Here is a 15,658-nt window from a genome sequence, read left to right as displayed (position 1 = left end):
GTCAATTGTTATTTACCTGAGAATTAATTTTGCTGCTCCTCTCTCTCAACCAAGCTCCAAAAATAAATTCTGCTTTGAACTAATTTACCTGTTCTCCAAATCTTGGCATGATAAATCACTACTGTCCACAAGACAAGACACTGCTACAGCAGTTTAAAAGAGAGTTAAAACATCTGTTTTGAGAGTCCCTGTCCTTTAAGCATGCAAAAATTGCAAGTTTAAAGTTCACTCAGATAATTCTGAAGCACGCAGACAGGATGCATAGTTTAATTTTTACAGGCCTCTTTCCAACTGAAGCCTTTAAAGACATTTGGCAATTTACAAAGCATTGTATTTTATCAAGCATTATCTAAAGATCACTGTAACAGACCCAGGTGCCTTTTCCACATGCACGGTTTTCTTTCAGCAGGGTGTGTGGGAGTTATTACAATTGAACAAGACATGTTTTTCTGGATCTCTCCAGCACAGCTCTGCTGTGTAACTCAGAAGGAAGTCAGCACACACAGTTTTGCCAGTTTGTGAAAGCTTTCGCCATTTCACTCATTTATTCTACCTCTCATGTCAGTTCCATTGTTCCATAACAGTTAAGGTTTTACAGCCTCAAAATAATAAACGCATTTTCTGTTCACATTTTACAAGTCTATCCCGCATTGGTTTCACTTTTGAGAAACAACAATACATGACTTTGAACACCTACTATCACTCACATCAGTGACCAGCAACGCCTAGGCAAGGTTTCTCTAAACAGCAAAGTTTAGCTGAGCAGTGAGTCAGGATTTCCTTCTGCAGTTCCATTTTAGGTTTTTTTTCTAGAAAGATAGATTCTTTGAGAATATAAAAGAGACTGCAAATGAACAGACAGCAACTCGTACAGACAAGCCAGACAAACAGAGATGCATCACTGAACAAGGTTTAGAGCATCCATGGCAGTGTTTCTCCAGGCGTTCCACATCCTGCTGTTGATCTGGAGGACATGATGAAATATGCTTCACTACTCCTTTCACTAATCTGCAACTTTATCCCTCTGCCTTCTACTCAATGAAATGGTTTACAAATATATCAAAATTGACATGAACAGCCCTATGTGACCCCATTTTGCACTGGTTCCCTCAACTCCTATGTTTCTCCCCAAATATCACTATGGCCATGATTTCATTTTATTACCAAAGCAACTATTGCTGCTGTCTAGGACAGCATTTCCATCTTCACCATGTGGACCAGAATACACTGAAGTTGTGTGTCAGGTCTGGTTTATTATTTTAAAAAGCAAATCATAGCTCTAATGATGAGCAGAAGTAGGCAATAAAGCAATTTTTTTCCAGAAAACTGATATTAATGCATGTGAACTTGAACAATTCCAAAGAAAATGTCACATTTAATGGAATATTTTTGCTACTGGAGAAAGGTCATCATTTGAAACCAGATCTACAGGGCAACAAACAATCATTAAGATGCTTTATTGACAATATCCACTCACTGCAAAAGTGTCTGCCTGCATACAATTAGATCTTAGCTTTTCCATAGTGTTTTATTGGCAGTGGAAAATGCATCAGTACTTTATTGAAAGCAATAAATAATACTGTGATAAAAACAGTTCAAAAGTAGACTGTACATATTGTTACATAATCTGAAAATACACAAAAGATTAATAGAAAAACAGAACAGTAACAATGAATTTCAGTTTTACAAGCAAGTTAAATGTGGAAAACAAAAGAAAAAAGACATGCTATATATATTGTTGCATAATAAATAATGCACCATCTGCACAGATTCTTGCTGGCTTTTTAATATGCCATTTACAATGTCAGATACATTTTCTACTCATACAGTCCAAAATGGCTACAACCATCCAAATTAATGTCCAGACAAGTCTTTAGAACAAGTTTACAAAACACATAGGATGACTTACATAAGAAAAGTAAGGCCTTTATTAGAAGATGCACTGCTTTAGTTTTCAGCCATTGTACCTTCATCTTTCAGTACTCATTTGTCAGGAGGCTGCAGTGCTTTAGGATTGGTCCATTAAAACTGGTTCCACCAGCACCTTTCCACCAAGTGTTTTCAAGCAAAAAGGTCTAGGACAAAAAAAACCTCTCTGTGGCCTGTGGCTCACAACCAGGAATCATTATGAAGTCTATCTTCCTCAGGGAAGGAAAAGCAAAAATAAAAACAGTCCTCGGTTTATGGCTTGTTTTCAGTCACTGCGAAGAGTCGCTACACAAACACAGCAGAAGGGTGTTAGGACTGAGGCAATTGCTCCTACAACGCGTCCCGCAGGGTTAGGAATTCCTCCCAGCTTTTCAGTCCGGTTCTACTTTAAATAAAGACGAATTGCCACTACTTGACACATCTGCTGCGTGGAAAGGTACAGCTCTGAGAACAACAACACTCGTGTACCGTCCGTCCTACATCAACAAAGGCTCACCTGAAAAAAAGCTGGACTTGTTTTCAGATCTAAGCTAAGAGCTCCAAAAGACAAAATATATACTGCTTGGTGTCATGATACTTTTACAAAGGTATTAAAATCCTTTTCACCTTCAGTTTCATTATTAAAAAACAATGATAATTACAGTTACTGCATAATTTACAAAAACCCTATATTGCTCATAGGGACATATACATACAAGCATTACAGTACATTCAGTTGGAAAGACTAAAATTAGAATGAAAAAATCAGCAATGATTTGATTTGTAGACTGAATAGAAACAGAAAAAGTAAGTAACTATATAAATGACAAGTCACATAAATATAAGAAACATTTAGATTCTAAAATATTTTCTCTATAGTACTCATGAATTTATTTGCTAATTAAAAACTCTGTAATAAAATATCTCAAAGTGTCCATTTAACAAGTATTAACAGGTTAAGGGTTCCAAATGTTCAAAATGCTGCATATCACCGGTAGAAATAGTGTGGGTAAACTGCAAAAACAACAAACAAAAACAACACACAAAAAGAAAAAAAACACAGAAGATTCCATTAGCAGGTTTTAACCACCACTGCATTCCAAGATTGTCACAAACAGCTCAGCAGTGCAGCAGTGATGCACTGAATTACTGCCATGCAGGTTGGATATCATTTTATTGCCTCCTGCAATCTCCAGCTGCAATGCAAATAAAGCAATGAGGGCAAATGTTTCTGCCTTGAGGATTTCCATCCCACATCATCTGACTACAGAAAATCCTGAACTAGGGAAGAGAATCTGGCGGAGAGACTTAAAACTTCGGTTTCTTGCAACTAAAAATACTTTAAAGAGAGCCCCTGAGATTATGAACTGACATGCTCATGTGGTCCAAACTGCTACATGCAGGAGTTTCCTCTCTCAGCATTCCACATGTAAGAACTCTTTTGAACTCAACTCATACATGCAGAAAGGTTCTGAATTTGAGGAAACAAATACATGAGTTGGAAGGGATGCTACCAGTAAGAAGGAAGCTGCAAGCAGAGAAGACAGGCAATTTACAGTCCATCAAAGATATCAGTGAGGGGAAAAGATCCACTGAATTGATTTTTTAAAATCACGAGAAAATACAGCAGAGGCTGCTGCAGAAACATTCCAGATCATGGAGAAACACAGGACTACAGCTCTTTCACAAGCCAGAATATGTGGATTTTGTGTTACAACACATCAAGCTGTTCTTTATCAGCAGCACTGCTCCCCAAATAGAGGCTGCAGGTAGCTAAATCCCAGCAGCCAGCCCAAGCAATCACAGTGGCATGCAGTGTCCAGGAACTGGGAAATTGCAATTATCCCTGTAACAATTCAGTACTGAAGCATGCTTTAGTGGGACAACTCTGACCAAGAAAAGACTTACGGAGATCAACAATCTGAGCTGCAGTGTCACACACTGGATTATTTTCTTTTCACCCCTAATTTATTCTCTTCCCCCCTCCCCACAACTTCCACTAGCTGTGCTTCATCCAGCCTTTGATTTCAACACTTTCTACAGTGCTGTTCAGCATAGCTCCTTTTTGAAGCTGTTTTAAAAACCTCAGAGGAACACAGTGCTAACAAAACCCAGTATTTCAACACTCAGTCTTATTGCAGGAAATAAACTCGAGATTTCCAATATAATGACCTACCCTGAAAACCTGGACTTTTCTAAGTGTGTAAAACCACTGTAGGAAAATCCCTGCTGTTTTATTTCATAAATAGCTGCTTCAGTGTTATTCCTATCAGCTTTACTCACCAGGAGAAGGCTTTAACAGGAGTAGGTCCTTACTGTAGCAGAATCCAATCTTTGTGTTCCTGATACACTGCCTATTCCAAGAAGCATGGGAAGACATGCAGAACACAGCATGCATGTTAGTTTTCAAAACAAAAAAAAAAAAACCTCCACAGCAAGGGTGATTACAGCTTTGGTACTCACCCAACTCTAAGGTTACAATTTATTTTACAGTTTGTATATTAACCACTTCTTGTTCCAGGAGCTAACAAAAAGAATTCTAAAAAAAGATCTGCTTGTCAACTAGCACAGAGATATTGGCAAAGGTGATTTTCTAAGTTATTTACTACTTTATGTAGTTTGTAAATGTCTAATATTGCAAAAAGAAAGTGATTTTACATGGTAAATACTTAACTTACTTTCATTTACAGAATTCTCCGTATGAATTGTGGTAAATATTTTGTGCTAGTGACAGTATCTAAAATTTAGAAGAGCTTACTGAGAGTAGCATCAGATACAAAAATTGTTTTTTTGAGCTTTATGGATAAATAAGAGTTTTCAGAACCTGAGGCAATTCCAACAGATTGTGTTCTCACCCTGTCTGTTCCAATAAAAGCCATTTCATATTTGTTTCTATGTGTTTTTTGTAAACTGAATTCAAGTCAAAGTTTATTCTTATGTTGCTACAGATACGGTTTTTAAACAGACAAGATCCCTCATGTGACAGGTGATCAACCTCCACTTCCAGGTGGGATTTCTGGGGTTTGCTTTTGTTGGTTTGTTTTTTTTTAAACTCATATCTGTGTGTGCACACATATACCCAAAGATCATTAAGTACAAAGCAATGAATAAAACAGTGATTTCAAGTATGGTCAAAACTGAAGTGACCACTGCAGGGAGGGTAATGCACCTGTTACTGAGGTTTTACTCATCTCAAAATTATCTGAGTGGCTTTACTCACAGCATTTTTGAATGCATTTTATTGCATTTCAGAAGTGGGGTTTCATATTGGTCTAATTGCTGCTAATCAGAAATTATGCATCATGTGATTAAAAGACTCCTACTAAGCTGTCATTTTACTTTCCTACATTACATTTATTTCTAGCTATGATTCTCATTTAGTTACTCCAGTGATGTAAAAAAGAAAGTCCACTCTAGTACAGCTTCCTGAAATGACAAAGCACCCTATGGTTAAACACAGTGTTATAAATACAACCATGCACAAGGCAGATGCTTTTATGCCACAAAAAGGTCATTTGGACTTAATTCCCCTGTAATCTCAGGCAAAAAAAGCACATCATGCTTAAAATTATACAAAATCAATACCATCAATCTGCATCTTCTTTGGCTGCATAGAGGGTGAAGACATTGAGGCTGTAACTCTGAAATTTGCAGGAAGAGTCTCTGCTGATCCAGCAGCTAAACCTCTTATGTCCTTTGGTCTAAACTTCTTTCTCCACGAAGGTGCTCTCCTAAAGCTCTTATCATCATCCTGTCATATTGACAAACAACATTAGCAGTGCAAAAAGTGTGGGATTGTTACTGACATTAAAAGGATTACTGACAAACTTAAGTAAGTGTATCACCACTGAAGAAAGGTCATTGCGAGGAAATAAAAAGTAAGTGTATTAAATGCTGCATTGCCAAGCAGGGTTTTCCTTAAGCACTTGGGTAAATGCAATTTAATTACCCATGTGCATTTTGCTTCCCCCATTAATATACCTGCATCTTTCAAGCAATATTCCCAACTCAGAAATATAATGCTACACTTACTAAATACAGTTTAAGTTCCACTTCCAAAAACATTTTTGGTAGAGAAAGTATTGTGTCAATGCAAATATACCCACTGGGCAGCTCCACTTGCCAGCTTCCCATTTAGAACCAGTTCAATCCTTTGAATGCTGTTTTACCTCAGATTTATTCCCTTGTACAATTAGGAGATAAGTGTCTACATTATTTGAAGATATCTTCGTGATCAAACTGCCCGGTGCCAGTAGAACAGAGCAAACATCTGTTCCCTTAAAGCTCCTTTTGCAGTTTGAAATCTCCAAGGAAAATACTTTAGAAAACCATCAACGCCTTCTGATGGGTTGTTAAAACCTTGGTAGAGATGCCCATGGGAACAGAGCTGTCAGGAGCTTCCCCTTCCCCTGTCCTCTTCCTCATGCCAGCACCAATGTTTTTGAGACTGGTTTCCTGAGCTGGTTAACCACAGAAGGGTTTTGTCACTTCAGCCTCCATCTGGAACACTTTTGCCTACATGTGCTACCACATCAAATCCCACCAGCACCAAAGATGAGGCAGCACGGAGTTAATTAAGGCTCTCCTGGGGAAGAGCCTTATCTATCCACTGAGCAACCTACAAGGTTAAAGATGGAACACCCTCTCTCCTCTATGCTGTGGGTGCACAGAACAGCCTTACACTTAGAGAATTTTACACTCATTTCAGTGCAGTTTGTACAATAAGATCACAGGCTGCCCCACAGAAATTCCTTTCATGTGTAAACACATCTGGTGGTCTTCTGCACCAGTATGAATTAACATGAGATTTCTTAAAAAACACTCAAAGCTCTTTGAAATACTGGTCTTTAAGATAAAGGTGCTTTTCTCTATCACAGCTTGTTCATTGCAATGCTGGTCACTAATTTTCCCACATTTTAGGTAAAGAGGATTCAGCCCAAAGTGCTGCTATTAGACATAAACTACGTGAACTAGAAAACCAAATTTGCAAATCTTGCCAATACTTTCATATTCAAAGTCATCTTACCAAAATACCCTGCTGTATTTAGAAACCCTCAGAGACAAGGAGTTTCAAGTTAAAGTTTCTGTCACTATTCTGTCAAAAGCTTGAAGAGGTTCAGGCTAAATTCTTTCACTGAGCAGTTCTGACAAAGTTTCCATGACCATAAACTCGAGTAACTTACTTCATCAAGTCTTCTGTCAGTGCCCATAGCAAGGAGACTATTGAATTCCCTCTCCAGAACAGCACGAGCCTGAAGTTTGTGGTACGAAAGAAATGGAAGTTAATTCTAAAAGATTAGTAATTAGTAACCTATAATGATTTAAAAAACTTAATAGGACCCAAACTGTTTAGTGCTTTCTTATCAGATTAATAAGCATACTTCATACTTGAAAGGTCAGTACATGAAAAGTTAAAATTTAATTTGTAACTTATTAAAAATTTAAGGAAAACTTTACAGCTCTCCTCTAGTTGTGATATGAAAGTTCATGACTCTGCCACAAACTTAATTATTTCAGAGTAAAAACTAGCAAACAACAAAAATTAGGAGTACTGTTGTAAAGATGCGCTGTGAGGAAAATATTCAAACAATTTTTTTCCTCAAGCAAATTTACCAATGAGAATTGTTATTAACAACTAGAAAACCATTAGAAAAGCATGATTTTAAGTTTTTGTCTTGTGTGACAATGGACAACTTTGCATCCATTTTTAACCTTCCTAGGAGGCCTAAAGTGCCTCATCCTTGGTTACCTGTGTGTTTTGAGTGGGGATTTGCAGCAGGAGAGCTAATGCATTATAATCAAAGGATTCATCTAAGGCCACAAGTGCGCCGTGAACGCCACTCTCGAGCAGGTTATTTGCGTATTCCTTAAGGCCGATGGACACCACCCAGCGGATCATCCTCTCATTGCTCCACACCAGGACATCTAGGGAGGCAAAAACACAGAGCCAGACTCATTACAACACCACTTCTCTGAACCAAATCATCCACAGACATGAACTCAATGATTGGAGTGAAGTGGAAAGTAAACACATTAGAAGTCTGCTGGAAGACATTTCACACCATAACTTAAACATTCCAAGGAGCAATTCCCTAGATGCAAGAGATGCACCCATTCCATTTGGGAGGTGAAAAACAACCCGCCATCCACAACCCTGGCTTGGTTTCTGCCATTTAGTTGTGACTCCTGGGAATGATCTCAGGCACAATTAGCAAGTTAACCACCAAAAGGTATCAATGCTTTAAAATGAAAGGCAAAGCAGGCACAGAACCTTCTAAGCAAGTTTTTAGACTAAGATATCAGAAAATACTTCTGATATTAGGCAGGGAACAAAAGTACTATGGGAAACCTTGGAAAACCATGAATTCCCACCCTACTTTTTCTTACTCCTGCTCTCTTGTACAAGAATCATCATGAATCTGGAAACTATAAATACCTAAGTCACATGGATACATTTTCATCAACTGCTGGGCAATAAAAGTTACCAGCCACAAGCAACAATAAAATTATGCAGATGTAAAGTTATGTCAAAACAGAGGGAAAAGAAGAAAATAAAGACACCCCTCCCCCAACACGTTCTTAACTCTCATTCTCCTAACACATTTAGTTTCAAACTACAGAGCAGTATGAGTTTCAAAAATGTTCACATTTGTAGCATAAGTGAATGATTTAATGATGTGTTTTATCATTCAGCGTTCAGGGCCTACATCCAAACACGTCTTGTGCATTTAACACTTGATATTTTATAATTGGTTCCATCCTCTAAAGCCTTTTCTTTGTAAATGAATCTTTGAGGCTGATCAGTGAAAACATGGCAAAATCAGACTGAGGTGAAGACAATGCACTAACCCTTAATTTCATCCTGGCTTTCTTCTCTTTTTCTTTCCAGTTCTTTTCGATCATAATTCAGTCTTCGGAGGCACATAATTCCACACTGAAAACTGTTCCTGTTTGGACCAGAGGGAAAAAGTCAGAAAAAATATTTAGAGATAATGGAAACACTTAACTGTGGGTGAGGTCTCCAGCTTCAGCCTCCTTACCTGTGAAAGCTGTCCACCATTTTCAGCTGCCCACGCAAGTCTTTTTTAGTTAAGTGATCCAGCATCCGAGCATCCACCAGACATTCCATGAAGTAGCTGCGGTACTGAGGGAGCCCCAGGCTCGGCAGCCACTCATTGCCAATCCACTCGTGGTTCATGTCACCATAGGCTAATGTCTGGTTTGAAAAAGAATTAAGGGACAAGCTTATTGAAATGAGAAAAGAAAAGCTGTTTTAGACAGCATAGTTTAAAGAAATTGCGTATTTGATTCTTAGCGTGTCAAGATAAGCACATCAGAATACTGAATACTACGTGTGTGTTTTCCAAAGAAGCCACCCTCATGGAGAAAAGCAAATTCAGATATTCACATCAGCAAGTAAAACTGCCTCTATTTATATCAAGAAATAGCATGACAAAATATGCAAGAGCTAATAAAATTTTACAGAAAGACTAATCTACATGGTTGGATAGCAAAAGCCATAGAATTTCGTTGTGTTGAGATGTTGTAAATACTCTCTCTCTTTTGAAAACTGGGGGGCATCTTATTTTTCATGTGACTTTATAAAGAAAAGATATCAGAAAATTAACTGCAGGCCTTTTTATAGACAGTTAGCTGTTTTCAGAAACTGATAAAACACTGCTACTGAATAACAAGCCATTCTAAATGCTAGTCCTTATCCCTTAGGAGACTTTTCTCATTTACAGTTTTGATCTGCAAATTGCCAGGCATTTTTTTAGAGAAAACATCTAGAAAGATAAGAGTTTGTAATCATACATCTAATCACTCCTTGGGCAACAAAACCCAGAAGCTCCTTTTTTCCAAAAGCATAATAATTCAGATTTTTCTGTTAAAAGGCAAAAGCTTTATTTCTCCTCTAAAGGAAGCACCTTCCAGAAAGGAGCAAGGGCACAAGGAAATGCACCTCTCCAAGCCATCAGAAGGTGGAAGAGTGAAAGAGCTCCTTACTCTGGACTTGTTATCACAACCAACAAATGAGTAGCTGAGATGTAGTTAATGGGACTTAAACCAGCTTTAGCTGGAGGGCAGCCAAGAAAGAAGAGCCCACACTGTCCAAAGATATGGATCATGGGTAAATCCCAAGTTTTGTTTCTATCCCTGTATAAATACTCAGCTACATCAATGCCTGAGAATACAATTAGGATTTGCCACCACTTTAAGGCAAAACAATCAATCAAGGGGGATTACAGGATTAGTGCATAGAAATCTACTTAACCATCCAGGCCCAGGGTATTTTGTGGCACACCTGGGAAGGTGGCTGGGTTGGACAGGGACTTTCTACACAGAGATATTCCTCTTGGAATTCTGGTTTCCTCAGAGAGCCATCCCCCACCAAAAACATTAAAATATTTAAATCACATGTATTTCCCACGTGTGTATTGTAGAGAAATATGGCTGCAGTTTCCCCCTCTCCCAATCCCCAGGTCACACCCAGAATCATTAAAAGATGCTGGCCTAAAGGAAAAACAGATTCTTTCATGCTCTAATGATTGTGACAGTTTACATACAGTCTGTAATATGAGATAAAGTTTCCAACCTGAGCCCAGCTTCCCTCCTCATCTTCCTGTTAGGTGGTTAGGAAAGCAAAAGAACACACACATATTAGTGGTTAAGTTTAGTAAGGAGGTCAAAGTTAATGGTGCACTGCAAGACTCTAAATCTACTGCATACCAAAAAAATCTAGATAAACCAAGCATCATGCAATGTAAAAAAATTATACACAAGGCACTTATTTTTGTATGAGAAGTTGCAAACCCCATCTACTGATTAAGTTTTCTGGAGAGAAGAAATTTCTGCACCAATAATTCAATTTGTCTATTTGTCAATCAAGTCAGAGCTCCATTTTACAGATTAGAGTTTTGTTTACAATCTTATCAACATTGATTTTTTTTCTTCCTCCCTTCTGGGAAAAAAAGCTATCAAGATGCAGATTGCAAGGTGAATAGTTAGAAGAAACAATGATCCAGAATTTTAGTGGATTAATTTGAAGAAAACAAAAACAAAAAAAATCAAGAAAAAAAAAGACCAAAAGGTATTTGATTCTAATGTTCAAGAAGTGGGAAAAGCACTCTAAGGAAGAGAAGTGGCAACACTGTAAACTAACCGTTTGTTGTGTGGCTGTAAGATTTTCCATCTCTTCATGTGTTACCCAGACATTTCCCGTGGTCTAACATGAGCCCACAGGGAATCAATCCCATCCAGTGAAAGGAAAGCAGTAACAAAGAGGAGAGGTTGCAGAACAGATAAGCAATCGGTACATGTAAGGAGCAGGCATGGGCAAAGCAATGGTCTCTAAGTCAGGTACAGCTACTCACAGTCATGGCATGCAATAAAGCCTACTCACAGGGATCAACTGCCTTCACAGATATTAACAAAACTGAGCAGCAGAACAGCTGACAGGATTTAATTAACGGGTAAACACTCAGTCTGCTCTAATCCAAAAAATACACTTGTAGTCTAGCACGTAACCCCAGGAATAACTTCAGACTGCAGGGCAGACAGACTCATAAGAGAGAATTCCCACTAAGTGCCTAAATTTACTAGAGAGAGGTGCCACCTAGATCATGAGTTCTGAATTATTTGGAGTTAATGGCTTTACAACTGCATTAAAAGAGCCTCCAACTATCCTACAAATTTCCGTACACACTTGTAGACTTCATCTGTATCTTAAATTCTCTGGAGGCCAAAAGATGAGGCCAATAACACATACTCTAAATACTTTGGATTACATACTTAGACTGAAATAAACTTCTCTATTCCTCGAGAAAGAAAATTGCAGTTATTCCTTTAGTTAATTTCCATGAAAGGAAGGAACAGCCTGTATTTAAATAATGTGTTCCTTTCCAGAAATTCTTAATAGAAGTTCAGCTCTAAGTTTACAGTCAAATGTGGGGAAATTCTACGTGTTTATTGCTGCACAAGTTTCCTTACCGTCCTTGAGGTGGGAGGGGCAGAGGGGCTGGTCAGGGACATGATTTCCTGGATGGCCAGGCGGAGCTTGAGTCTGTGCAGGGGATTGCTGATGCCGATTTCCCGCTGGATTTCCGTGTCAGACAGGGCTGACATGATAGCACCGCTTTTCACATTGGCTCGGCAGGCAGCCACGTACCAGGCTGGCATCCCCACCCACAGCTGGAACACAGAGAAGGAAGTCAACAGGATATGGAAAACATTCCTGCCTCCAAACCCACACAGTCTTTACAAGTCTGTACTTTTAGGGAGATTTTCATTCATTCTGGGAGGACCACTCACCTCCAGCCACACCACCACAGTGGGCCCATCCCACTGTGCAAAAGGCAAACCTTGTCTTCTGGCTTCCTCCAGCAACTCATGCCTACAATTACAGAAACAGTCATTAGTCATAATGGATGTTACAATTCCAGCACTACACTCACTTCACTGTCTTCTTTCCAATAATTAACTTATTCCTTTCCCAGCCAGCCTTATATGACACACCTCTTCAGGCAGGTACAGCACCTGTACAGGGACTATGTAGGGATGAAAGCTGAGCTGGGCAGGAAATCTGAGAGCAGCAGAGATGTGGATCTTGCCTTTCAGAACCCAGTTTCTGAAGCCACGACTGACACTCCCAGCCCAAAGTGAAGATGTCAGGCTTATTTGGCAATCAGATTCTCAGCTGCTCAGTTTTCTGCCCAGCAAAGCTGAACCAAAGCAGTCATTTCTCCTCGGCGCGTGCAGATTTGAAACCTGTGGCCACGCATGGGCACATCAGACACGCCTGTCCATCATGCTGTCAGGGCTGGACACTGGGACAGCGACCATTTCACTGGTGAACATCAACCTGTCAGAACGTCTGGCACAGCTTCACACAACCAGAGTTGTGTTTGGCAATTCTATCCTGACAGGCTGTGTACTGAAACTCAGCTTTCATCTCCCCTGATGACACCATTTCCTTTGCTGTGCTCAAACAGAAGCGCCTGAAGTTTCATACTGACAGTTCAGCTCCCAGAGACAATGGAAGCTCACAAGGTCCCTATAAATAGCTGCCAAAAAATGTTTATTAAAACAAAGGACAAAAACTAGCACTGTGGGTATAAGCATGCAATGCTGCTTGGATATGCCTGGCTGAAAACACAGAGAAAGCCTAAAAAAAGCATTTTTACACTGCCTTTGAAAGCCAGTTCTATATGGTTAAATCTCCACACATTCTCCTTGGAAAATCTGAAAAAACAACTGCACCTAATTAGACTGATTTTACTGTTCTTTATTCATGCCTGCAAGTGTAGAATTAAGATATGCAGCAATACTACAGAGTCAAGACCCTACATTATGTATTTACCATTTTCCCACTATTTCAATCAAGTAAAATCTCCTTGCCTTTTGAACTGTCTCACTGGATAGATATAATACCATAACAGTTTTAGAAGTTATAGGTATTAAAATACACAAGGCATCTTGAAGAGCGATTACGGACAGACAAGGAGCTGTTTTGCTACTCCTACAAAACGGAAATGCAGCATTCAGCTCTTTTAGACATATCTGGGATCCTCAGGTTATATTGGTAGGTAACTAAATATTAAAAAGCAATAATGAAGCAATAAATATATTAGCAACTGCTTTATCAATAGATAGCACTTCTCCACCTGCACACCAATAAATTCCTATTGCTCTGGAAGAACCTCCCAGTAAATTGTGCTAATTAAATGTGCTTCCAGGAATGGGAAAGGGGGAGGAAGGAAGGCAATGCCAGACAACTGGTTACAAATAATCATTCCAGGTACCATTTTGGGATCCATCCATTAAGGTGGAACAGTGTTCAGCAGTCAGCAGCTGAATTTCACTACCAAAACAGACTGTAAAAGCTTAGACATATTTGTACATTTCAAAAAGACACATATATTTTTGAATTTTGAATAAAGGACCAGCTATTTCCCTGCTACTATGGAACACATTACATTAATTCTACAATTAATTAGCCCTGAACACACTTAGTTCTGCTTCTTTTTGTTGTTTAAAGATTTAAAAATTAGAAAAATAAGTTAATAAGATCATATGAAACACTGTTTGGTAAGAATGGAATAAAGAGCTTAATACTGTATTTGCCAGAAAGGAACACAAAGTTTTTTCCAAGTACTTTAGCTTCCAAATTGGTGTCTATGCCTTCCTTTTTGGTGGTTGTATTGTGTGGAATTCAGAGAATATCTGTCATTTCTGGTTGTTCTCTAAGTCTCATTGTATACTTCATGGTAACTGTGAAACAGTGAATCCTTTGGAGTAGAATACAAGGAATACATCAAAAATATAAGGAGAGGTTATGATGCCAACTTGAAACTCATGGTGGTAATGTAGGAAGAAAATAATTGTGTGATGGAGGAAAACACATAAAAATAGAGACAAACAAAGGAAAAAATGTTTATGAGATGATTTTATGCAGAAATTATTCAATGGATCCAACGAGGAAAACAACCATGAAGTGGAAAATTAATTGCAGAATTTGTTCATATGCAGTAAGAGATAAACTTGCTTGCAAAGGAAATCCTTAACCCCAAAGCTCAAGATGTAGTCCAGGCACAAAACATCCCATAGGAAGAATTCAGAAGCAGCTGCTGTTTCATCTGCAAATTATGTATTGATGTTTTTTTTCTTCCTATAGCAGAGAACTTCTCTTTTCCCACTATCCTCTTCAAACTCCATCAAGACACTCACTGCATTCCAGTAAAATGTGATCAGATCCCTGAGAGATCACAACTGCCAGGCCAACTGAGTCTCACAGCCCAGCCACTATACCAGTTAGGAAATAGGTGCAAAATCCAGAATCTTTGTGAGGAAAAAAATATTGCAGTGGTGTCTGCAGTGTTAACAGCTGGTACAAACCTGACCCTGTGAAGGATGAAAGAGTGCCAATAGAGTAGCTGGCTACTGGAATAACTCCTAGGTGACAAAACCAAGGGAGAGATGTCTGGAGACTTAATAAAAAACCTGGCTGAGCTTCCTTTGGAACAGGAGCCCAAACATGCTGCTGCAAGGGGGGAAGGCTTGTTGTTAGACACATTCCAGAGGCATCTCACAGCAGCTGGGGTGGACAAAAGCTGTGGTCACAGGGAGTGAGCAATTATGTCAAAGCTGCAGGTGGTGCCTGATGCAGCAGAGAGCGCACAGGACCCTCCAGAGACCGTGTGAAGTATCTGTGCTCAGAAGGGCTCTTGGCAGGAGAGCACACGCTCACCCCACAAGGAAAATAAAGCAGCCTGGATCACTTGGTCATTGGATTAGGGAATGGATACATGCAGAGCTTGTAACCAGAGGGGAATGCTGTATCCCAGATTTCTTGGATGGAACTGAAGAGGATTGATTTGGAAGAAGTTCAGAAAACAGTAAACACTGCTGTGTGAGGAAGAGAGTGATACTGATGGAAGTGACAGAGCTTTAGGGTGTAAAAACTGAGAAGCAACAGTTGTAAAACATGAGATGGAAATAGGCAGAGCAGCAGAGGAAAGTTAATATCCTTATTCTAGACTGAGTTTGGGGATGCAGTGTTTTGTGTCTGAGAGTTATCTTTAAATTTAGGGTTGCCTTCCTTTTTGATGGATACAGTATTAAGTTGGTGGTGCTGTAGCCAGAAAAGCACAGCCACAGTTGTGGCAAACACTGTCACGACCACAGCTCACAGGAGATGAACACAGCACTATAAACCACTTAGGTTTAGTAAACAGCAAACAACACTTTTACA

At 39.1% G+C, this 15,658-nt stretch overlaps 1 protein-coding gene across 4 annotated transcripts in view; it reads right to left on the bottom strand.

The window, feature by feature from the left end:
* Positions 1-506: 506 nt before the first annotated feature.
* Positions 507-15,658, bottom strand: part of PPFIA1 (PTPRF interacting protein alpha 1) — a 53,186-nt gene continuing 38,034 nt past the window's right edge. Inside the window, exons 20-29 of one of the 4 annotated variants that reach the window (XM_053979460.1) lie at positions 12,220-12,301; positions 11,899-12,099; positions 11,072-11,134; positions 10,505-10,531; positions 8,949-9,124; positions 8,758-8,855; positions 7,658-7,833; positions 7,092-7,160; positions 5,494-5,659; positions 507-2,922 (exon numbers count right to left, since the gene is read on the bottom strand). In XM_053979460.1, coding sequence (XP_053835435.1) covers positions 2,897-2,922; positions 5,494-5,659; positions 7,092-7,160; positions 7,658-7,833; positions 8,758-8,855; positions 8,949-9,124; positions 10,505-10,531; positions 11,072-11,134; positions 11,899-12,099; positions 12,220-12,301 — 1,084 coding nt within the window. In that variant the 3' untranslated portion in view covers positions 507-2,896. Of the gene's footprint in view, positions 2,923-4,191; positions 4,263-5,493; positions 5,660-7,091; positions 7,161-7,657; positions 7,834-8,757; positions 8,856-8,948; positions 9,125-10,504; positions 10,532-11,071; positions 11,135-11,898; positions 12,100-12,219; positions 12,302-15,658 lie in introns of all 4 variants that reach the window. The other 3 variants (XM_053979461.1, XM_053979462.1, XM_053979463.1) reach the window with 3 other exon arrangements.

The sequence above is a fragment of the Vidua macroura genome, chromosome 6, assembly GCF_024509145.1.
Source record: "Vidua macroura isolate BioBank_ID:100142 chromosome 6, ASM2450914v1, whole genome shotgun sequence".
NCBI classification, from domain to species: Eukaryota; Metazoa; Chordata; class Aves; order Passeriformes; family Viduidae; genus Vidua; species Vidua macroura.
This window is presented reverse-complemented; position numbering and strand designations above follow the sequence as displayed.